A 19,928-nucleotide genomic window follows, 5' to 3' on the forward strand; every position below is an offset into this window, starting at 1 on the left:
TCCAATTTGATATACGAACAGATACTCGATGCATGCGAAAAAGTATACAACTCTTCCTCAAAATAATATTTTTTATTTTGACCTTGTAAACCTTTCTTGTTCATTTTTGACCAAAAAACGATTGCACCAGAGATTCTTCATCATGGATCATGAGCTGGACCAATATGAATGTTTTTAACATCTTATTAAAGAAAATAAGTAAATTTGATTTGAAAAAATGTTAAAACGGGAATCAAGGAAGAGTTTGTCTGGAACGGTTTTCGCCACTTTCATCGAGCAGAAAAAGAAAGAAACGGTTCGACAGAAAACAGAGCCAAATGATCATTTATTCTTATCCCCAAAAATACCGCCTAAGAAAGTGCCACTTTAATTTATAGTGAAAAAAAGATCGTAGGAAAACACTCACGCGCCTCATTATTAAATACTACCTTTCAAACTTTTGAAACACTCACTCAAATTAAACAAGCGTCAGAATATGGCAAAGAAGGGTAGCAAAAACGGTATGTCTTGCGTCCGTGAATATTTCATAGAATTATGAATAAAGCTATGAAGTTCGCGCCGCGAACACATAGTTCCTAAACATATCATACTGTCAGATCTCGTTCGAACCGAAAGAGAAGTGGAAAAATGAAAAGCCCAGACGCACATGACCACGATTTTAAAAGAGTTCATGACTCCGCCCAGGAAAGATTAAGAAAATACCTCTTCTTTTGTTGCTTCTAAGGGACCTTGAAAAAATCTGAAAAAAGCACCGTGATGATACGCACGAGTTCAGTTACGATACAAACACAGAAGTCTTCAGCGTCCGATTTTTATTTGTAATCGCGCCTGTTTTTCTCATCATCTCCCTGCTCTGGCTAATGGTCGATTGGAAGGGTTATCTTTCTGCTAAATTTCGGCATACTTTTCATCGAAAGGTATTTGGACGAAAAATCCTTTGTTTTTATGAAGATTTTAAGGTGAGAAGATCGGTTTTGAAAAGCCCAAAGCTGAGAAAAACGGTAAAGCATTACAAATTCTAGACTGTTTTCTTTTCATATCTGCTCAATTTCATCAATAAAAGACTTTCATCCAACCATCAAAAATGGCTGAAAGAGCGAAAGTATTCATGTTCCAATAATAATTTATTAATCTCCAAAGACAGTCAGGGAGAGATCAAAAGTAAAAATGAAGAAAATGTGAAGAGTAACTTTGTCTAAATGGGAGAGAGGGGCTGTTTAGAATTGCACGTCTTTGGACCAGTCGTTCTGAGAAGCAGCTTGAGCATATCCTTGATTACCAGTTGCGCCGTAAATTTTTCCTGAAGCGGCTGGAGAAGTGCTCCCGCTGCCCATCGGCTTTGGCTTTTTGGAATCGTCGATGACGCCGAGATTCGGATCCATGGGTTTTGTTCGTGAGGGCATTGTGACTCCACTCGTTTTTCTAAAAGAATATCTTCAACCAAGGCTATTATTGAGGTCTTTCTTACCGAACTCTTCGATCAGGCAAAACTCCTCCCATGATTTCTTCCTGAGTCGGCGGCTCCTTATCAAATCCTCTCTCGATCCAAACGCTTTCGAGTCCGCCGCCTTTCTCTGGAGCAAACGTCTTGCCTTCAGTAAACGATCGTTTCAAAAGACGAATAAGAAGCTTTTCTTTGCGCTTGTTCGATTGAGACTCTGAGTATTCTCGTTTCGGTGGAGTTTTTTGTGCTGGAGCATCTTCAGTGAGGTCGATTGGGGCGCTATTCTTATTGACGACTTCTAAAAAAACATGGTAAGAGATCAACAGATCTTCTTGGTGACTTACTTGCTGGTCGATGTCCAGATTTGGGCACAACAACGGTCCCTGGCAGTGGCGGTGGTGGCTGATTGAATATTCCAGTAGGCCCACTTGGTGGCTGAGCCGGACTTGGCGGAAATTGAGGCAGCGTTGACAGTCCTGGAAATACAGGCGCCCCTGTGTATGGATAACTTGGCCCGCGCGGTCCACTGTGCGGTCCGTTGTGAGCCGGCGCGGCGGTCCGGTCCAAAAGCTGCTTCCGCAAAAGATCATTATTTTCGTTTGTGAGGCGGAGGCGCTCTTCCAGATCGGTAATTTGCGTTTTGAGATGGTGGGAGCTTGCTTCAGTCGCGATTTCCATCGTTTTCGTAAAGTTCTGGCGCTTTTTCTCGGCCTTAACGATTATCAGTTACTAAAGAAAAGTGATGGTTGGCTTACCTCTTCGAGCTTCGAAGATAATTCTGCGCATTTCTGCTCATACTCTTGTCTTACGAATTCAACTTCATCTTTCCAAGCGTCAACGGTTTCGCGAAACTGCGTTTCTCGGCGCTTGAATGTTTCAATTTTTTCTTCAAGCTCACTTAACCATCAGTTATTTCACTTTTTTTCGATCATGAACTAACCGGATTTGCTTGGTCTTCGCTCGCAAATCTTGAATTACAGTCAACTTCTCCCCTCCTGAAAGTTTCTCTGGATCATCCACAAGCAGCTTTTCCGCCGCACAGAGTTCTTTGATCCTCGCTTCCAGTTCCCTGAATCTATCGTTTTAGATCCTCAGAATCAACAACAGGTACTCACGCAATCTTTTTGCCATCAGATTCGTACTGAGCAGCCATTTCGACTTTGAGTTCTTCGATTTGCTGCTCTTTGATCGCTGCTCGCTCCTCTTTCATTCGAATCTGCTCATCTTTCAGCTGAATGACGCGTTCTAGCTCGGATATTTGACCTCTCAGCGAAAGATTTTGCCGGTCATCATTGTCGTCCATCGTAAGGGGTACATCATAGTTGTCGTAGATTGGATCAATCGCTGGCACAGGGACCAAGGCTTCTTTAAAATGAAAGTTAGGCAAAAGAAAATGAATAAGTATCACATCTTTAAGAAGGCTAAGATCCTTCGATATACGTTAATGGGTTTGAGTGATCTTATTGAAGTCACATGATATCGAATTATGCCATCTTCTCCATACTTTCCTTAGGATTTTTGTGACAGGCTTTCTTCCTGAAAAGCCCGTATCTATAGAAATTTATGTGAAAGAAAGCAGGCTTAGTTCTACCCGCTAGAGAGCGAGGATGAAAAATGAAGAAACAAGATTTCGGTCGAAAGCCCCTGATTAATGACAATTCCATCATTGAGGGTAAAATGGAGAATAAATGTACGAACAGCAAGATATACATATCCTAGAAGGAGAAAAGTAAAGATAGAAATTACTTGTCGTGGAAATATCTGAAGATCGTCGTTCTGGCGTGCGGCTGCGTTTCGATCTCTTTCGACTTCTGCTTCGCGATCTTCTACTGCGCCGATCTCTACTTCTCGATCGAGATCTTCGTCTTCTCCTGTCCCTCGAACGTGAGCGCGATCGACTCGATCGCCTTGATCGTCGCCGGTCTCTTTCACGAGATCGCGAGCGTGAGCGAGATCGTTTTTCGCGTAGGGACTTTCTGTATTCGCTTTCTTGTGGTGGAGCGATACCGGTTGGTGGAGGAATTCCAGGTGGAAAAGCAGGCGGAAAACCGAGGGGAGGAAAGCCGGGCATTCCGGGAGGAAAACCTGGTGGTGGTCCGGCTGGTGGATATCCTCCGAAAGATGGAGGTGGTACAGCTGAAGAAAATCAGTTATAAATGGAAAAAACAGTGAGAAATGGCCAACAAATGGCTTTTGGCTCAGCAAACTGAGTAGAAACCTGTCTCAGGGTCCTGATGAAGTTCGTACAAAACCTCGGCTTCAGATCTCAGAGTCAGATTTGTGCACAGGTTTCCGCCACAAACGCCAATGGTTGGCTTGAAATTATTTTTGCAGAAATTTCAGAAACCTGGATCAGAAGCTGTAGGAGGCGGGATAGAGCTTTGAGCCCGTTGAATTTCTTCAAAAAGCTGCTTATTTTCGTCGAAAACCTTCAGTGTCAAGCCCCCATGAGTAATCGATGAAGAAGTGGCTGTTTGTTGCTGCAAAGTTTCAACTTTTTGGTGATCAGAAGACTTCTTTCGCGGAACTCCGGCTTTGGGCAAGCCGAGAACATCGTGTCTTTTTACAGTGTTAGCGAAATTGAACACGCACAGGAGGCGTATAAATCAAAAGATAAGTTACAATGAGCGAAAACTGAAGAATTTCGTAACGCACGCGATATTTGGAGGCGGCGCCGGTGAACATAATCCGTTGATTTTTCGTTAGGGGCCAGTCGTCAGCGCTTGCGCCGATTTCCTCTAGCAGTGAGAGCATGGCTTTGCAAGGTTCAAATAGAAGGGGGGTGGTCCGGGTGGCGGAGCCCCCTGGGTCAGGATTAGGGTTAGGGGCAGCTCGAATAATAGCCCCCTACTACCGGTGGATCTTTCAATACAATCTCTAGTTGTCGTGGATCGTGAACCTTTAGCTTTGGCGCATTTGGACGAGCAGAGCAACGATCCGCACTCGCGGTATTTCTCCTCTGGAGCAAAGATATTTTCATTGAAAGAAATTCGGCAGAGAAAGCATGTTGTCATGCGTGCCGGTTTGGCTCGCTTGAAGCGAGCTGCGGACAGTTGCTTCCTAGAGAAAGAAGATGTTTTCTCGCTTTTTGAAACAGACAGAAAAAGGGGAGTTGAATGAAAGAATGAGAATAAGGGCGTTTTTTTCGATGGTAATTTTTTGACTTACACAAGTTCATCTCGTTTGAAGTCGGAGTATTCTTGGAAGTAGACGTTTGCGTCGAGCTCCAATGATTCGCATATTCTTTGCTTGGTATCGAAAATTGACAAAAAACGTGGTAAAAAGGCATTTTTCGCAAGAATTCGGAAATTCAAGAGAAAAACAGAAAGAAAAAATTTTGCCCAAAATCATGCCGAAACGGGCAGTTTGCGATCCTATCCTGACTCGTTCGTTTTTGCATTCTTCGGAGCAAAACTGTAGCTGCTTGTATTTCTGCGAATATCCGAGCTCCGGAAGAACGAACTGATCTTTCATCTCCTCCGTCAGAAGATCGATACATCCCGAACAGACTGGCCCTTTTTTCTGCATTTTCCCGCCGATTTCGATCAAATCTAAAATAGAGAAAATATTTAACTCAAATCATTTGATTTTTCCAAAAAAATGGTAAAAAATTCTGGTCCAATCAGATTACTCGGGCAAAATAAAAAACTTTTAGCCACTAAAATTTCCCCTATCGCAAAACTAAACGAATGTAACTCAATTTTTTCAATTTTCTAGATTCTAACTAACCAACATTATTATTTCCCCTCTTTCTTCAGTTACAGAAAGGAACCTCTGAAAAGAGTGAAAAAAAGTTTTTCTCAAAAAACCACAAAGGTAAGATTTGGGCGCCACTAAAAGTTCCCACGGCGAAGCGCTGCGCCAATTGGCTCAAATTGAGCTCAGAAATGCAGAAATTTGTGAAAATGAACTTGATAGAGAAATAAATGATTGATAAGAAATAATTGACATCTGAAATGATAACAGTAAGTTGAAATTAACTTGAGAAAACTTTAATTCGTAAAAGTTTCTACGTAATTTTTAAATTAACTTTAGTTATGTTGTCTCGAGAGCAAGAAACACTCGATTATGTGAAAGAACACAAGCTAGAAGGTCTGATGACCCAGCTCATAGAGCTCGCCACTTATCACCAGGTAAACGGATCAATCGTTAGAAATTCCCCTCAACTTCATTTCCAGCCGACAGATCTGCGTCAATTCATCATTGAGCAACTGAAACTGATCGTTGAAGCTCGAGAACTCGGAGTAGAACCGCCAAGTTTGTTGGACGTCACCAATTTTGCCTCGATTTTCGGACTTATCGACATTAACAACCGCGGAAAGTAAGTAAGAATGAAAACTTTGAGCCAGCAAGGTCGCGGCTAAATTATTAGTTTCTCGAAGCCGCAAGCTTCTGTTTATTAATTTATACTTTCAGAATCAGCCGTGAAGAAGCAATTTCGTCGCTGAAAAAGCTCGGAATCGAGGAAGAACTCTTCATCGGCCTGAATCAAATAAGCGTGGATGTCTTCGTCAAAGAAGCGCAAGAAGCTTTCCAGAAAATCAACTCGAACTACAAGCGTTCTCGTTAATTCAGAAACTGTTTCAAAATTTTTTTATTTTTGTATGAAAATAAAGTATTTCTGTTATTTTAAAAATCGTATATTTTATAAAAAAAAGCCTATTTCTAGCAAAATCAAAATCAGATTCGATGAGCTCAGGATTCCTGAGTCAGGACTCTGTATATAATATACAGTTATACTGTACTATTTGCTGTAGCAAACCTGTTATCCCCAAAGAGCTTCAATGAACAGCCGCGAAGCGGCTTCGCCAAAACAAGGATTTCGATTGATTTTATACCTAAGTCAGATTTTCATTATACTTTGGTCTGTTCCTTCACATTTCCTCGGATCGTCAAACCCTAATTGCAAAAAATCAGACTGTAGAATCGGAATTAAATGCGATGGAGTTTTCTTCAACTCGAATTCGAAAACGCGGCGTCACCGATTTCCTCACTTCCTACGAACACAACTGCATTCTCCAAGACACGATTCCACTCAAACTCGTCAAGGACTCCTATCAATCGAATTGCCTCGCTCTCGACGTTTCAAAACTCAGATACGAAGATTGGTCGCCGCTTTTGAATTCCCTCGCGACGGCGAAGACGATTCAAAAAATCCGCTTCAGCTCGAGCTGGCTCAATTCGAAGCCAGTTCCTGTCATTCATCAAGAAGCGGCACAGATTCAGACGCAAATTGCAAACTCGCTGAAGAAACTGTTTTCAAAGAAAAATGACCTGAACGAATTGAGCTTTGAGCATTTCCCGATCAAGGGCGCTTCAAGTAAGTTTTGCCAAAAAACGATTTGAGGCAGAAAGAAATCTTTTAGTGACTGCTCTCGGCGAAGCTCTTCTCGGCCAATTCTGCGAAATTTCGTCCCTTTCCTTGCGAGATTGCTCGATTGGCGATTTGGGCTACTCGCGATTGCAGAATTTTTTGCGTGGAAACTCGATTCTTCGAAAACTCGACGTTTCTTCGTGCGATTTGAGCGCCGTCGCGATGAGTATGATCGTCGATACGCTGAAGAGCCAGTTCATGATGGGACACGGAAAGAACTGGGAAGAGAACTTGCGGGAGGAGGAAAGAAATGTATCGAGCACGTATTCTTCTGGATTACAGACGATTAAAATAAACAAAAATCCAAGGGAGGGGTCTATTTCAGCGCCTAAGCTCGGCTTAAGCTTGGCAACCTGTGTAAAAAACCTGGGTCAGGGTCTAAAGGATCATTAACGAAAAGTTTGTTGCGGCTTATTTCAAAAATATGCCGCAAAAATACCTTTCGAATGTTCGGATTCCGGCTACGCGGCTTTTCATTCACGATCATTTAGGCCCTGACTCAGGTTTTCTACACACGTTCCCAAGCTGCACGGCTGTCTAAGGATAAACAGTCTGATAATTACTTCCTCGGCAAGAATAACAAAGACTATTTTTCTTTGCCAATAAAAGACATCCCTTTAAAAAGAATCGGTTCATCTGTGGTCGCCCTGTTTTCCTCGATCAGCGAAGACGATATCCGCTGCCTGGAGCGAGTAGAGCTGCGAAACTGCGGAATCCCATCGAACCGCGAAGTCGACTACGCGCTGAGAGAACTCATCGAAAACGTCCCCCAAAAGCTGTCTGTTTTCGATCTCCGCCAAAATCCAATTCTTGACAATGATACAAGGTAACTTTCTGTCTCCGGGAAAGGTCGAGGAAATGTGCTTTTAGCCGGGCGTTGGTGCAGCTTTTGATGGCGACACTGATAGAAAATCACCCAAATGATGATTACGAATCTTTGACGGGATCGAGAACAAGCTTTTCGCCGAAAAATAATAATAATAATAAGATTGCCTCAGGAACTGATTGTTAAAATTAGCATGGTCTCGGTATAGAGGGCACCTTTCCCTATCCCTTATATTGAACAACCAGTTTGAAGCAAAAATCAACACGAATCTGAAGCCAAGAAACCTCTCCGCGACCTACGAAGTCATCCCTGTCCCTTCCGCCAAACAGAGCAAAAGAAAACCCAGCGCGGCGCACAAAAAGTTCCCCAATTCAGCCGAGACCGGCTCGGACAGCGATTTATCCGATGATTTCGAATTGGAAGATATGGAATTTATTGATCTTCCCGGGTCGAGTAGTTCGAGTCCGAACAAGGCGGAGAAAACTGATTGGGAAAAATTATATAACGAGGAGAAAGAGAAAAGGAAAGATGAGGAGAGGAAGAATAAGCTTTTACAAGGTAAATCTTACAGTAACTGAAAGCTACTGTAGTTTACCCTTGCTCGTTAACAACCATTTTTAGATAAATTCCAGCTTATGTCAAAACGAATGACCGAAATGGAAGAAATCGTCAGCGCAAAGAACACCGAAATTCGCCACTTGAAAGAAGATCAAATCGGCCACGTCCTTGTCGACGAGAATTTTCTGGAAAATATCGAAGCTACTTTTAGCAAGTTCCAAGGTTTTTCTTTATTCTTACGATCAGGAACTTACTGCTTTCTAGGCTTTCTTCAGCGATTGAATAATCTTGGAATCTCAGAAATCCAGAACTTACCGGATTTTCAAAATCTAATCGAGCTCACTTCCGATCAATAATTGCTTACTATCACTTCATTTCATATTCACAGTCCTTGCAGTCGAAACCGAATAATTCTTACTGTACTTCCCGATCTCATTTCAACCCTAAAAAACTTCCACTGTTAAAAACTTTCAAGTACACATCACTCGACCAGTCCTAATGTTTTACGAATGCCCTAAAACATTCCAAAAATCTTTAAAAAAAAACGCTTTGAACACCTCACCATCTAAGGAGAGGGGATACGATATTTAAGTTATTTTCACTCAACTTTCATCTTTTGTTTCCGGTGTGCTTTTTTGTTTTTCATTTTTCAGTTCAGCTTTTTTCTCTATTTTTTATTCTATTTTATTCTATTCTATCCGTTATTGAATACTTTTTCTTCAGGAAAAAATGTCTTGGAGGGTCGATGTAAAGAAGCCCAAGAAACTGAACTAGGATCGACAAATGCCCCCGAAATCCGGATCGGGTTTTCATCGGATTTTCTTGAGCTCTGATTTTTCCGATCGGGTTTTTGTCGGGTTTTCGTCGGGTTTTTGTCGGGTTTTTTATCGGGTTTTTGTAGGATTTTTTTCGGGTTTTTGTCGGGTATTTTTCGGGTTTTTATCGGGTCTTTGTCGGGTTCTCGTCGGGTTTTCACAACACTGAAGTTAAATCAAATAAATTGAATCCAAATCGGCGAAAATGGACATAATTTTTGGCTAACAGAAGTTTTGGTGCTCTCTTTAAAGAAACTGATGAGTAGATACGATGAGAAACCCGACAAAAATACCCTACAAAAACCCGATAAATGACCCTACAAAAACCCGATTTTCTAGGGTCGCCAAAATTTCAACGTCGGGTTTTTGTAGGGTAGGCGGAATCCAACAAAAACCCGACAAAAACGTCGGTTTTCGATCGAGTGTCGGGTGGGACTTGTCGATCCTAGAAACTGAAGAAGCAAAAGCTTCCGACATTTTTCACAAGAACTGTGGTTGTTTGGGGCCTCACAGAGGAGCAGAAGACGGCTGAATTTGTCAAGGATCATCTGTGCACACAGGGAAAGATCGAAACGATAACAATTATCAAGAAAAAACAAGGTACAAATTACACAAATCGGGGAGGAGTACTGTCAAAAGCCCTCTTTTTCAAAGACTGACTCATAAAACCTTCATTTTTTAGCAATCAAGGTTCGATTTCGCCACCAAGACGACGCGATCAAAGTCCGATCGAACAAAAAACTCTTCAAAGAATGGCCAAATATCTACTTGAAATACGGAAAGGATGAAAGATCAGTTTCCATCGCTCCAAATCTTGACGAAGAACTCGCTGATTTAGCCAATTTAGCAGGTTCCGACAAAAGAAAAAATCTAAATTAAACAGTTTTTAGGGTCATTTTCTTTCGCCTCGGCAAAAGATCAAGAAAATGCTTCGACAAAGTCGCTGGAAGATTCGCTGATGCTCGACGACGCTGAGGAAATGTCGATCGCAGCGACTTCTGTGACGGGCTTGTCGGAACGAGGGGCGTTGATGAAGAAACTGCAGAAGCATTCGAAGATTCAAGAAAGCATGCAGGAAGAAATGGACGTTGCCTCGATGATAAGCTCGAAGATTAATGCACTGCCTCCAACGTTAGTGACAGAGAAGGCCTCTTTTGATTTCAAAATTATTCTTTTAAGATTCCACGAATTCACAGTCCCAGAAAACGAGCGCATCAATTTGGAAGAAATTCTCGCCGAAAAACTTCTCGATAACGAACTCATGGACGGAATCTCAACAGCGATAAAATGCCGCTTCGTCATTCTTTCTCCCGTCGCTTGGGTTCCCTGGATCAAAGCGCATCTTGGACTCGATTCTGACATGGTCCACGTGATCAAGGATCAATCCAAGATTTTCATCAGACTTTTTAGCTGGTCTGAATCAAGACAGGTACTTGAAGTTATATATTTATGAATATATGAAGGCTACGTGGCCTAAGTGACAAACAAGGCCACTACAAATTCCCTTTTTTCAAGATTGACGATGCATTCGACGGGATTCTTTTGGTAAACCACAACGACGCAAAGCCAGATTACACATTCGAAGCCAAGAAATTGCCAGAAATCAAGTTCAACGTCCCTTCCAACGCGAAAAACAACACTTTTGACAGGAAACGATCTTCAAAATTTTCAAATATTAAATGAATATTTTTTCGAATGAAAATTTTCACACAAACATTCAATAAAAAATCGTCAACAAAGCGAGCTTCGAAATCAATTCAGAAACACTCTTCGTCAATCCTTCGCGAAATTCGCTGCCAACTGAATTTTTTAACTATTTTCTTTCTCGATTCTTTTTTTTTTCATTTTTTCAGCCATTTATTTTGCCATCTTTTTAGTCAGCAAAAAGCGAGCTTTTAAAGCTTAATTCTCCTTTCTGTTCCTTTAACTCACTGATAACTATTTATAATAAAACTTCCATTTACTACGACAGTTTTTAAAAATATTTCTTGTGGGAATTTTGTAGGGGGGCAAGAAATCAATTTATTCGGGATGACAGCGCAAAGTGTCGAAAATTATAACAAAAAAAAATCGATTTTCACAACATTTTTTGTGATTTTTGTGAAAAAAATAAGGGTATCACTATTTTATTTCCGGAAGAAAAAGCTGCCGGAAAATGGTGATTACAGATGTCTCCCTCCTTAAAAAATAAATTGGGCTCAATTCTCATCTTTTACCAAATATTCTCCCCGCGGGCACGTCGATTGCAGCGAATCCCTTGAATTTCAACCCTTTTTCGTTGTCATCGCCTGTTTTTCTTCTTCCGCCAAAAAGAAGATATTTATTTATTTTAAAAAGTGACAAGTTCAGCAATGTCTTGAAATGAAGTCCACGAAGTTGCAAGTTTTCGTTTCGTAAGAAAAAAAAGAAGAAAAAAGGGTTGATGAATCAGAGATACGCAAAAGAAGCGAAAGGAAATTTGAATCGCAAACGCTTTCCGAAATCTGTTGTTATTGCCCATGGTAAGTCAAATGATCACGAGGTTCCTCGATATTTAATATTTTGGGGGAAATTGACAGGACTCCGGAAACTTTCGAAATGAATACGACTCGTGCAATGAGGGGAATATATTTTCCAATCATAATTTTAAGCCATCCGATGAAGATTTTGACTAGGCGGAAATCGCCCGTCTGGGCAAAATTAAGCTCCGGAATTTAGCATATGCGGAGTCTTCAAGTCAAACCACGAGACTCAAATGACTTTTGAAAGACCATCACATGAACAATTTAAAGAGCATTCCTGTGGAAAAAACCTGAGTCAAGGTCTTGAAAGAGCTTTGATTATATAAAGAAGAGCCGCGTTATACCCTAGGATCGACAAGTCCCACCCGACACCCGATCGAAAACCGACGTTTTGTCGGGTTTTTGTTGGATTCTCCCGACCCTACAAAAACCCGACGCTAAAATTTTGGCGACCCTACAAAATCGGGTTTTTATAGGGTCATTTATCGGATTTTTGTAGGGTATTTTCGTCGGGTTTTTCTTCGGATCTACTTATCAGTTTGGTTAAAGATAGTACCCGAAATTCTGTTAGCCAAAAATTATGTCTTTTTTCGCCGATTTGAATTCATTTTACTTGATTCAACTTCAGTGTTGTGAAAACCCGACAAGAACCCTACAAAGACCCGATAAAAACCCGAAAAATACCCTACAAAAACCCGAAAAATGCCCTACAAAAATCCGATTAAAACCCGACAAAAACCCGACGAAAACCCGACAAAAACCCGATCGGAAAAATCAGACTTCAAGAAAATCCGACGAAAACCCGATCCGGATTTCGGGGGCATTTGTCGATCCTAGGTTATACCAATCTTCTTTTGATTTTTGCGGCAATTCTGTTAAATCTCTTGCAGAACCCTAACTCAGGTTTCTATTTTCCCTATCTTCTGTCAAATGAGCATTCATACAATAATCTTGTCTTTTAGCGCGAACAAACTCTGCGAGTTCAACGCCGCGCTCGTCGCCAAACAATTCGCCGATGCTGATTGACGGGAGGAGCCGCGATGGATCACCATGCAACTCTCCGCGCCACAATCCATCGATTCGCAGCGTCATTTCCGTCACCAACAAAGATTCAAGCTCAGGAAGAGGCGTAAAGAGAAAATCAACGGATCTGGACCAGCCGCGGAAAAGGGAGAAAAGCTCCAAATCATCGAAAAAGAAATCGAAAGAAAAATCGAGCAAGAAGAGCAGCAGTTTTCATAACTCAAATAGTTCAAAAAGCGAGAGTAGAAATGGCCGTAGTGGCGGGTCGGATTCGAAGAGCCACAAAATGCTCAAAGAGATTAAGAGGGAAATTAACATGGACTCGCCGAGCAGTAGTAGATCTCCTTTGTCGAATATTTCTCAGGTAAAGAAGAAACATCTAAAAAAGGGTCGAAATTTCAACTAAAAAGCTACGCTAGGGAATCTGTGTAGATACCTGATAGTCAGGTCCTGATTCAGGATTCTTATAAAAGCTGGTGCAAATAGCAGCAAAAGCTTATTTAACACACTACAGACCCTCCCCAACAAGGTGCAAAAGAGAGAATCGAAATATCTCGACTCTAACACCTTCAAAAAGGCTCCACCATTTTTGGGCACACTTATAAAAAACCTGTTAATTCTACTTTAGTAGAATTAACTGAAAACCTTTGATAGAAATTCATGTAACTCAGGACCCTTACTCAGGTTTTCGCATATCGTGGCGCCCAGGTTAAACTTCACCGCAAGATTTACCTCTTACAAGAGCCTTTGCGGTGACTTTTAACGAGACGGTCATTCGGGTTCGCATATTTTCTATAGATAACTATCAAAACTCATACTTTTTTCAGCTCGCTGAGCCAGAACACTACACCGACAACGAGTCAGAGCCAGATCAGCTGCCATCGCCACCCGGAAAACCGGCAAAAGCCGCCGCTCCCAGTCGTCCCGTCCATCAAAAGCCGATTCCCGAAGCGCTCCAAAAACTTATCCCCCTTTCATCCCTGACCACTCTTACACCGTTTCAAATGGCGAATCCAGATCAATCGAAGATTTTCGGAAAACCGGTTGATTCCAACGCCGATTCGAACACTCGACAGAAAATTGACTTTCACACCCTCGCCACGGGAAAGTCCGGTTTGTTGACAAACGAGTTTGAGTCGAACGGACATGCGGGAGAAAATGGAATGGATGGAAATTATACGTCAGACTCGCTTGATTCTCTCAGGTAATTATTTTGCCACACATCGCGATTCAAGATGTTTTAAATTGATCCGAAATTATCATATACGAATCCCATGGGAGGAGAGAATTATTTGATCATTATGATAGAAGAATTTCTCTTCCATTTATATTCATGCAGTGATTCCTTTTTCTGATTGATTTTTCTTGCTTCTCTTCCCAAGTTGGGACGAAGATTAGTTGATATTCTTATCTGTTCATATTTGATGATTCTTCCCGTTTCTTATCGTAAATTCTAGCGATCTCGAACACATCCCCGAAGACGATCTCCAGCGCTTGAGCCTGACCTTCCTTAACCGCTACGCTGCCGGCGACCAACAATGGTGCGAAGACTACCCGGAGCACGGGATGCCTTGTCGCAAGTGCGGCCAGAAAGGACACACGGTCATCAACTGCACAAGTCCGCCCAGTGAAAAATGCGTCCTATGCGGCGCATACGATCATCATCATAATTACTGCCCAGATACGTGCGAATTGGAGTACAAGAACTTCGTCATTCCTTGCTTTCATTGTAGACAAGCTGTAAGTAGATCGAATTAAAAATTGTAAACAGAACGACCACCCTAGGGCTTAGGCCGCCTAGCTAGAGCTCCTAAGTCAGAGCACAATACGGTTAAAAATTTCAGCCCTTATAATAACGTCTTTGCGCCTTACTCCCAGGCATTAGGCGGCGTTTTACCGGCTCTCGGACAGTGGAAAAAATACACCCGGCATTCTGTGCTGGGATAACTAACAGGGGTGCCCAGTTTTCCTTCCGCTCTGATTCATGACAGATGCCAGCTATGGAAATACGGGTACATCAGGGTAAAGACAGGGGAGACCAGTTTGGTAAAAATTATCACGATCGTATGATACGTATCAATCCGTCAATCGCAAGCCATTATTTTTTGAATAAACCATCCAGATTAAATGCATTCCTTGTGACTCTCAATATTTAGCGTCTAAAAATCTCCATTTTTTCCTGTATTGACAATGATATTTAGGGGCATCTAGGGCGCAACTGTCCAGATCACTGGCGTCAATTCCACCGGACGACCAGTTCCAAATTCACCCCGTTCGATAACAGCGCGAATGCGAAAGTGCCGTCGTGCTACAACTGCGCAGGGCAGCATTACGGGCACGAGTGCACGCGCGAACGCATCAGCACGCACGGGCCCGTCCTCAAACCCACCGTTACCAAGCGCCTCACCGAGCACCAATCACAGATCTTTGACGAGAGCGGCAAGATCAAACGCGAAACAAGGAGGAGATCTAATAATAAGAGGTAAGTTCATGGTTTAAATCAACCCTTTACTCCCTTTTTTCAGAAAGAACATTTAATCCAACCCTCGCCGAAAACAAAGAACTTCTGCCCGATTTTATCTGCGTCGATTTTTTCCCTACTCGAATTCTTATTTTCTGTATCTGGTGCTATTTGCTCTTCCCAAATGCATTTCAGGCACACACTGCCTTTTTATTCTTATTTTCAATAAATAATTATGTTGCATCCACTGTTCAAAAATTCTCTTTCTCCCTTTTATTTCTTGAGTTCAAACTGAGTCGCTTTTTTATGATATTTTCTAATTCGCGAAGGAGTTTTTTCGAATAAAATATGCCTTCGCAGAAAAAATATGGGTATTGCTGGATAACTGGATGTTGGACTTGGCAACCTTTAAAGAAAACCTTACCAGTTTCCTGAAAGAGGCTCTTTCAAAGAGCTTAAAGCGCATCATTTGAATATGAATCCGTCAAGCTCTTTAACGACCCTGACTCAGGTTTTCTACTAAGGCTCGTGAGGCCAGAAGTATAGAGATAGTTTCTCTGTTTACCTGTTACTGTTACGTTATAATTGTGACCCCTCCCCATTTATATAGTATTTGCTACGACGATACTTTTTCCGTCATGATTCTCCTCGAGCACTGGTTTGTTAAATGATGATTATAAATGATCCTCATTTTCCTCCCGTTCTCATTTAGAAAAGATAGAGAATTATAAAAAGAGCGACTCATTTTCTCCCGTAAATTGAGTAATTATTAATTTCCAAATATCTCCTCCAGTCTCAAAGTTTTTTCTATCTCTTGACGCAGATACCACTTATATCTAAAACAGAAAAGTTTCAAATAAAATAATCTTGCCTTCTCTTTCAAATTTTCTGTAAGCAACCAAAAAAGTAAAACTACCAGTGTCCCTGATTTATTGATAAAAAACCCGACCTGAGTTTTGATAAAAAGGACTGTAGCGAATTTTATATTTTAGACCTCTGGTCAGTCAGATAACCTGGCTGGAAGTAAGCGAACACGAGATATGATCCAGCCCGCCGCCCAGGTTGACGGGCGGGGGACAGGAATGGGTTAAATGAACTTTAGGTAATACCTGTGGCATTTGCCATTATCTGGGCTCGGAAATGCACCTGAATATTTCGAAAGGGATAGGGATTTTTCTTCTATGAAGGGAGATTTTTTCCAATGTCAGATCCTAATTTGATAACTTTTTTTAACCTTGAACAAGAAGAAGACTCAGAAAATGACGAAGACTTATTCAACTTTCGCTCACTTTTTCGCCACATGCATGGAGAAGCCAGGCGGCTATATAGCGTTAGTTTTCTCCTTGGAATCCCCCTCTTATCCGTAAATTAAGGGCCTCTCCTGTGATATCGCCCGCTCGGAGCGCAATCTCCGCCTGAATCGCTACAGTAACGTAAGCCCGTACGATTCGACACGAATCATCCTTTCGGAAGTAGACGGCACCGACTACATTAATGCAAACCTCGCACATTCCAGCGCAGAACCTCAACTAACCTATATTTTAAGTAAGTTCCGAACCCCGGTTTTCCGATTTTTAACCTGTTTTTTTTCAGCTCAAGGCCCACTCAGATCGACAGTAGATGATTTCTGGCGAATGGCGTGGGAGAAAAACGTGACAAACATTGTGATGCTGAATAAACTCTTTGAAAATGGAAGGAAAAAATGTGAACAGTACTGGCCAGAGCTCGTTGGATTGTATATGAATTGCTCGGCCGGGCCGGACATCACTTATAAAATTACGCTCAAAGGTAAGCTCTACTGAAAGAGGGTGCTTTGACCCGAAAGAGTCAAGCGAACACCGGGCTGGCCCAGATTTTTTCTCCTGTTGTCACAACTCGGAATTCTGTCGAGCGGCTGGACTCTAGCCCACTTCCGTATGACATTTGAATGTCAATCCAGTTAGACTGGTTCATATTTTTCCATTTCACCCTTGTTTCAAATCATCAAATTTCCGTTCAGATGAAAAACACGACGAGCACGATCGCTTCGTGGTGCGTCAATTCGAACTCGAGCGGAGCGACTCTTCTCAAAACTCGACGGAAATGAGAACCATCACACAGTTCCATTACATCGCCTGGCCGGATTTTGGCGTCCCAGAAACTACCAGAGACTTTGGCGATTTCTTCCATCTTTTAAATAAACATGATTGCTTCAGTTCCGCCTCACGTCCTAGGTAAAGATTTAATCAAGGGAAAAAGCATTTATTCTGACTTAGCATTGTTCACTGCTCCGCTGGAATCGGTCGAACAGGGACGCTAATTCTTGTCGATTCATGCCTCAAGCTTTTGTCGAAGCAGAAATGTGACAAGGTCGAGCAAGCCGATCTCATTGACATGGCATATCGCGAAGTGCTCTATCTCCGACAATTCCGCGCTGGTCTCATTCAGGTAGACTCCTTTCTCGACTCCTAACTCAATCCACTTTCAGACAGCGGATCAACTAGAATTCTCAATCAGTTCAATCGAAGTCCTCTACAACGAGTACTTGTTAACTCTCAACGACCAAGTTGAAAATACTCCACCACCAACAACAACTGAAGATGCTTCAAACGGAAAACCGGAGGAACTTTCGGGCAAAGAAAAAATTGACTTTTCCTCATCATCAGAAACAACAGAAACTTCAGATGAAGAGCCAGCTACTTCAGAAGCTACTGTCGAAACTCAAGATGAAATTCAAGGTAAGAAATCTTTACGTTCACCGGGATACCTGCTTCTTATGGACAATTTATGCAGATCCTGACTCAGGAGTCCTGACTGAGGACTCCCACACTGTAGCTCTGCAAGTTTTCCCCGAAATCTGAGTCAGTAGGCTCCTTGCTTTAGCCCCTGACTCAGATTTCGGACACATATTGAGAGGGAGGTTAGACTGAGAGTCTTTGAAACGGGTATATAGCGGTGTTTATAATTTTAAATTTTTTGTTCAGGTGAAACTTCAATGACATCTCCACCCTGCGAAGCTGGCGACTCTCCAAAAAGAAAACCTGAACAGGGTAAAATTCGAAAACTTAACCCAAGTAGTAGTTGATACGAGCTTTTACCAGCACCCAATCAAAAAGTCACAAACTGAGAAATAGTCCTCCCTCCTTGTTTTTCTCGCTTCCTGTATCCTTCATGGCCTTATCAGCAGTTAATACAGTTTATTTTCGTTTACGGGTCTTCCTAGATCGATAAAAATATAAATGCGCTTCTCTCCTTACGTACTTTGCTTGCCCTAAGCTTCAAAAATCAAGAAAAAAAATAGCGACTCAATCTTACAACTGTCGAAATTGAAAAAAATAACGAAATAGTTTTAAGCTTTAACACTAATTGATTTTAGAGAAAATAATGGAGCTGCGAGAGCGCGTCGCCATGATCAAGAACAAAATGAGAGAGGTTGACCGACAAAGAGAAGAAGCAAAAATAAGGAGACCTAAACTCTGTAAGTCAGCTTGACCGGCATAAGGTTTCTTTGAGCTTCAAGCTCAAGCTTTCTGAGCGAGTGGAGCCCGTCGGCTCAATATAAGCCAGCTCTGATTGAGCTGAGCTCGCTCAAAATGCTCGATCTTAGCTCAAATCCGCTCAAAATTAGTTCGTTCTCTTTATTAAACTCCTTTTTTGCAGTTATTGCGATTGGCGTCGGAATAGCAGTCGGAATCGGCGCGTGGTACTGGTTCAACGGAAAAGAAGCGCCTTCAGTATCTGATGCAATCGACGAAAGCTACGTTTCGGTGGAAGTTGAACTCTAGAAACAACCCTCAGCTGCATATTTATTCGCCAACACAACTCGACATTGTCTTCAATCTCCTGAATTTTTTTCTTTGCACAATTCTCAATTCAAATTTAACCTGATTTTTACTTTTTTCCTTTTTCGAATAAAAAAAAGAAGGCTTGAAATTTTAAGGTTTTTTTACCCATATTTTCCTACAGAATCTCCATCTGATAACGAATATCTTCATCCAATCCTCTAATTGGTCCTTTCTGATAATTCTCTAAATCGACCAATCAAGGGATAGGATGAGGGCTTTCGTTGTTCTAGTATGGTTCTGTGGAGCTGAATTTGCGTTTTTCATTCTTGTTTTTCTTTATTATCAGCTCCGAAAGTCAGAATTCTCATCATCAGCGAATCCAGTCGATCAAAAACAGAAACAGGTTTACCAATCTTCGACAGAAAAGCGAGCGCAAACATAAGCAGTGCTTGGCAAGTGATGATCATATTTTTTCCTGGAGCAATTTCGCAGCCTTTCAAAGTCGTTTATTTTCAACTTAAGTTTGAAACTACCTGAGAGGGCGAAAACATGAAGTGAAGAAAAGAAAAAGGCCATTTTCGTAAAATCGCTTGGTGTCAGTTTTTCGATTTGCTTTTCTTGGGCGGAAGAAAGGCTCGATCCGAGATTGAGGATGAATTCACAACCCATAGCACCGACGAGGCCAAGGAGGATGGAGAGCAGCAAGTTTCCTAAAGCGAATTCACCAATACGCAAATGGATAAAAATACCATTATAGACGACGAAACCAATTTCCGCCGCATAAAGAACTTTCTTCGCCCGGAACAGTTCTTTGAAAAACGCCAGGATAAAAAGCGAAATTTTGTTGGAGCAAAGTTTTTCAAATGCATTTTCAGGAGTGAAGCAAATCAGCCACCAGGAGACGGAATTGATAAAAATCGTCCGTGCGGACATGAATCCAGATAAAATCGGATTTCTTTATTTTTCTTCAGGAAAAAAGCTTATAAATCGGACTTTTACTGGAAGAAAAATTTCCTGAATGTCAAAAAGTTGAGCAAAACTGAATTTCCACCAGCAACAAGAAGGAAGAGAACGAAAGAAATCAATGGAAACTTCCTTTTTGACGTTATTTTCTGACGCGAAATAGTAATCCGAACAAAAACACAGTTCCCAACGCCTCCCT

At 41.7% G+C, this 19,928-nt stretch overlaps 7 protein-coding genes across 9 annotated transcripts; 5 read left to right on the forward strand and 2 right to left on the reverse strand.

Annotated features, from left to right (window-relative positions):
• Positions 1 to 1,107: 1,107 nt before the first annotated feature.
• Positions 1,108 to 4,991, reverse strand: LOC145711016 (uncharacterized). 2 transcript variants are annotated; one of them, XM_081788730.1, is made up of 8 exons: positions 4,829 to 4,991; positions 4,613 to 4,692; positions 2,560 to 2,809; positions 2,385 to 2,513; positions 2,200 to 2,341; positions 1,789 to 2,155; positions 1,469 to 1,742; positions 1,108 to 1,422 (listed from the first exon to the last, which is right to left on the reverse strand). In XM_081788730.1, the coding sequence occupies exons 3-8, from the start codon at positions 2,745 to 2,747 to the stop codon at positions 1,218 to 1,220; spliced, it is 1,305 nt and encodes a 434-aa protein (XP_081644856.1). In that variant the 5' UTR covers positions 2,748 to 2,809; positions 4,613 to 4,692; positions 4,829 to 4,991; the 3' UTR covers positions 1,108 to 1,217. The 2 variants fall into 2 exon arrangements, with proteins under 2 accessions (XP_081644856.1, XP_081644855.1); XM_081788729.1 differs by lacking the exons at positions 4,613 to 4,692; positions 4,829 to 4,991 and adding exons at positions 3,191 to 3,580; positions 3,792 to 4,067.
• A 137-nt stretch (positions 4,992 to 5,128) lies between these two features.
• On the forward strand, positions 5,129 to 6,073 carry LOC145711017 (EF-hand calcium-binding domain-containing protein 10-like). 2 transcript variants are annotated; one of them, XM_081788731.1, is made up of 4 exons: positions 5,129 to 5,260; positions 5,480 to 5,577; positions 5,623 to 5,765; positions 5,861 to 6,073. In XM_081788731.1, exons 2-4 carry the CDS (start codon positions 5,482 to 5,484, stop codon positions 6,012 to 6,014), a joined length of 393 nt encoding a protein of 130 aa, XP_081644857.1. In that variant the 5' UTR covers positions 5,129 to 5,260; positions 5,480 to 5,481; the 3' UTR covers positions 6,015 to 6,073. The 2 variants fall into 2 exon arrangements, with proteins under 2 accessions (XP_081644857.1, XP_081644858.1); XM_081788732.1 differs by lacking the exon at positions 5,129 to 5,260 and adding an exon at positions 5,321 to 5,409.
• Positions 6,074 to 6,364: 291 nt separating this feature from the next.
• LOC145705797 (centrosomal protein of 78 kDa-like) lies at positions 6,365 to 8,899 on the forward strand. Its single transcript, XM_081783292.1, has 6 exons — positions 6,365 to 6,764; positions 6,811 to 7,132; positions 7,444 to 7,644; positions 7,853 to 8,202; positions 8,266 to 8,424; positions 8,467 to 8,899. The coding sequence occupies exons 1-6, from the start codon at positions 6,386 to 6,388 to the stop codon at positions 8,556 to 8,558; spliced, it is 1,503 nt and encodes a 500-aa protein (XP_081639418.1). The 5' UTR covers positions 6,365 to 6,385; the 3' UTR covers positions 8,559 to 8,899.
• Positions 8,900 to 8,928: 29 nt separating this feature from the next.
• LOC145711193 (uncharacterized) lies at positions 8,929 to 10,976 on the forward strand. Its single transcript, XM_081788926.1, has 7 exons — positions 8,929 to 8,962; positions 9,465 to 9,617; positions 9,700 to 9,867; positions 9,908 to 10,148; positions 10,197 to 10,446; positions 10,533 to 10,664; positions 10,756 to 10,976. Exons 1-7 carry the CDS (start codon positions 8,932 to 8,934, stop codon positions 10,819 to 10,821), a joined length of 1,041 nt encoding a protein of 346 aa, XP_081645052.1. The 5' UTR covers positions 8,929 to 8,931; the 3' UTR covers positions 10,822 to 10,976.
• A 379-nt stretch (positions 10,977 to 11,355) lies between these two features.
• On the forward strand, positions 11,356 to 15,968 carry LOC145696335 (uncharacterized). Its single transcript, XM_081773360.1, has 6 exons — positions 11,356 to 11,518; positions 12,481 to 12,905; positions 13,369 to 13,745; positions 13,999 to 14,281; positions 14,743 to 15,023; positions 15,067 to 15,968. The coding sequence occupies exons 1-6, from the start codon at positions 11,440 to 11,442 to the stop codon at positions 15,077 to 15,079; spliced, it is 1,458 nt and encodes a 485-aa protein (XP_081629486.1). The 5' UTR covers positions 11,356 to 11,439; the 3' UTR covers positions 15,080 to 15,968.
• Positions 15,969 to 15,982: 14 nt separating this feature from the next.
• LOC145696347 (tyrosine-protein phosphatase non-receptor type 1-like) lies at positions 15,983 to 18,908 on the forward strand. Its single transcript, XM_081773371.1, has 10 exons — positions 15,983 to 16,088; positions 16,253 to 16,332; positions 16,376 to 16,547; positions 16,596 to 16,790; positions 17,002 to 17,215; positions 17,258 to 17,429; positions 17,470 to 17,719; positions 17,966 to 18,031; positions 18,358 to 18,459; positions 18,642 to 18,908. The coding sequence occupies exons 1-10, from the start codon at positions 16,043 to 16,045 to the stop codon at positions 18,764 to 18,766; spliced, it is 1,422 nt and encodes a 473-aa protein (XP_081629497.1). The 5' UTR covers positions 15,983 to 16,042; the 3' UTR covers positions 18,767 to 18,908.
• A 178-nt stretch (positions 18,909 to 19,086) lies between these two features.
• Positions 19,087 to 19,811, reverse strand: LOC145705826 (uncharacterized). Its single transcript, XM_081783326.1, has 3 exons — positions 19,516 to 19,811; positions 19,300 to 19,476; positions 19,087 to 19,259 (listed from the first exon to the last, which is right to left on the reverse strand). Exons 1-3 carry the CDS (start codon positions 19,697 to 19,699, stop codon positions 19,087 to 19,089), a joined length of 534 nt encoding a protein of 177 aa, XP_081639452.1. The 5' UTR covers positions 19,700 to 19,811.
• Positions 19,812 to 19,928: the final 117 nt, after the last annotated feature.

The sequence above is a fragment of the Oikopleura dioica genome, chromosome 1 (assembly GCF_907165135.1).
Source record: "Oikopleura dioica chromosome 1, OKI2018_I68_1.0, whole genome shotgun sequence".
Lineage (NCBI taxonomy): Eukaryota > Metazoa > Chordata > Appendicularia > Copelata > Oikopleuridae > Oikopleura > Oikopleura dioica.

Excerpts from the sequence above, each read along its gene's own strand:
- LOC145711017 (XM_081788731.1), top strand. The coding sequence starts at position 5,482 with ATGTTGTCTCGAGAGCAAGAAACACTCGATTATGTGAAAGAACACAAG. Across the intron at positions 5,578-5,622 it reads AGCTCGCCACTTATCACCAG|CCGACAGATCTGCGTCAATT; the intron begins GTAAACGGATCA and ends CTTCATTTCCAG. Across the intron at positions 5,766-5,860 it reads GACATTAACAACCGCGGAAA|AATCAGCCGTGAAGAAGCAA; the intron begins GTAAGTAAGAAT and ends TTATACTTTCAG.
- LOC145711193 (XM_081788926.1), top strand. The coding sequence starts at position 8,932 with ATGTCTTGGAGGGTCGATGTAAAGAAGCCCA. Across the intron at positions 9,868-9,907 it reads TGATTTAGCCAATTTAGCAG|GGTCATTTTCTTTCGCCTCG; the intron begins GTTCCGACAAAA and ends AACAGTTTTTAG. Across the intron at positions 10,447-10,532 it reads GCTGGTCTGAATCAAGACAG|ATTGACGATGCATTCGACGG; the intron begins GTACTTGAAGTT and ends CCTTTTTTCAAG.
- LOC145696335 (XM_081773360.1), top strand. The coding sequence starts at position 11,440 with ATGAATCAGAGATACGCAAAAGAAGCGAAAGGAAATTTGAATCGCAAA. Across the intron at positions 11,519-12,480 it reads ATCTGTTGTTATTGCCCATG|CGCGAACAAACTCTGCGAGT; the intron begins GTAAGTCAAATG and ends CTTGTCTTTTAG. Across the intron at positions 12,906-13,368 it reads CTTTGTCGAATATTTCTCAG|CTCGCTGAGCCAGAACACTA; the intron begins GTAAAGAAGAAA and ends TACTTTTTTCAG.
- LOC145711016 (XM_081788729.1), bottom strand. The coding sequence starts at position 3,515 with ATGCCCGGCTTTCCTCCCCTCGGTTTTCCGCCTGCTTTTCCACCTGGA. Across the intron at positions 2,810-3,190 it reads TTCAGATATTTCCACGACAA|AAGCCTTGGTCCCTGTGCCA; the intron begins GTAATTTCTATC and ends TTCATTTTAAAG. Across the intron at positions 1,423-1,468 it reads TTGCCTGATCGAAGAGTTCG|AAAAACGAGTGGAGTCACAA; the intron begins GTAAGAAAGACC and ends ATATTCTTTTAG.
- LOC145696347 (XM_081773371.1), top strand. The coding sequence starts at position 16,043 with ATGATCCAGCCCGCCGCCCAGGTTGACGGGCGGGGGACAGGAATGG. Across the intron at positions 16,791-17,001 it reads TTATAAAATTACGCTCAAAG|ATGAAAAACACGACGAGCAC; the intron begins GTAAGCTCTACT and ends ATTTCCGTTCAG. Across the intron at positions 17,430-17,469 it reads TCCGCGCTGGTCTCATTCAG|ACAGCGGATCAACTAGAATT; the intron begins GTAGACTCCTTT and ends ATCCACTTTCAG.
- LOC145705797 (XM_081783292.1), top strand. The coding sequence starts at position 6,386 with ATGGAGTTTTCTTCAACTCGAATTCGAAAACGCGGCGTCACCGATTTC. Across the intron at positions 6,765-6,810 it reads CCCGATCAAGGGCGCTTCAA|TGACTGCTCTCGGCGAAGCT; the intron begins GTAAGTTTTGCC and ends GAAATCTTTTAG. Across the intron at positions 7,133-7,443 it reads AACAAAAATCCAAGGGAGGG|AATCGGTTCATCTGTGGTCG; the intron begins GTCTATTTCAGC and ends CCCTTTAAAAAG.
- LOC145705826 (XM_081783326.1), bottom strand. The coding sequence starts at position 19,699 with ATGTCCGCACGGACGATTTTTATCAATTCCGTCTCCTGGTGGCTGATT. Across the intron at positions 19,477-19,515 it reads TGGTTTCGTCGTCTATAATG|GAAACTTGCTGCTCTCCATC; the intron begins GTATTTTTATCC and ends AATTCGCTTTAG. Across the intron at positions 19,260-19,299 it reads TCATGTTTTCGCCCTCTCAG|GCTGCGAAATTGCTCCAGGA; the intron begins GTAGTTTCAAAC and ends CGACTTTGAAAG.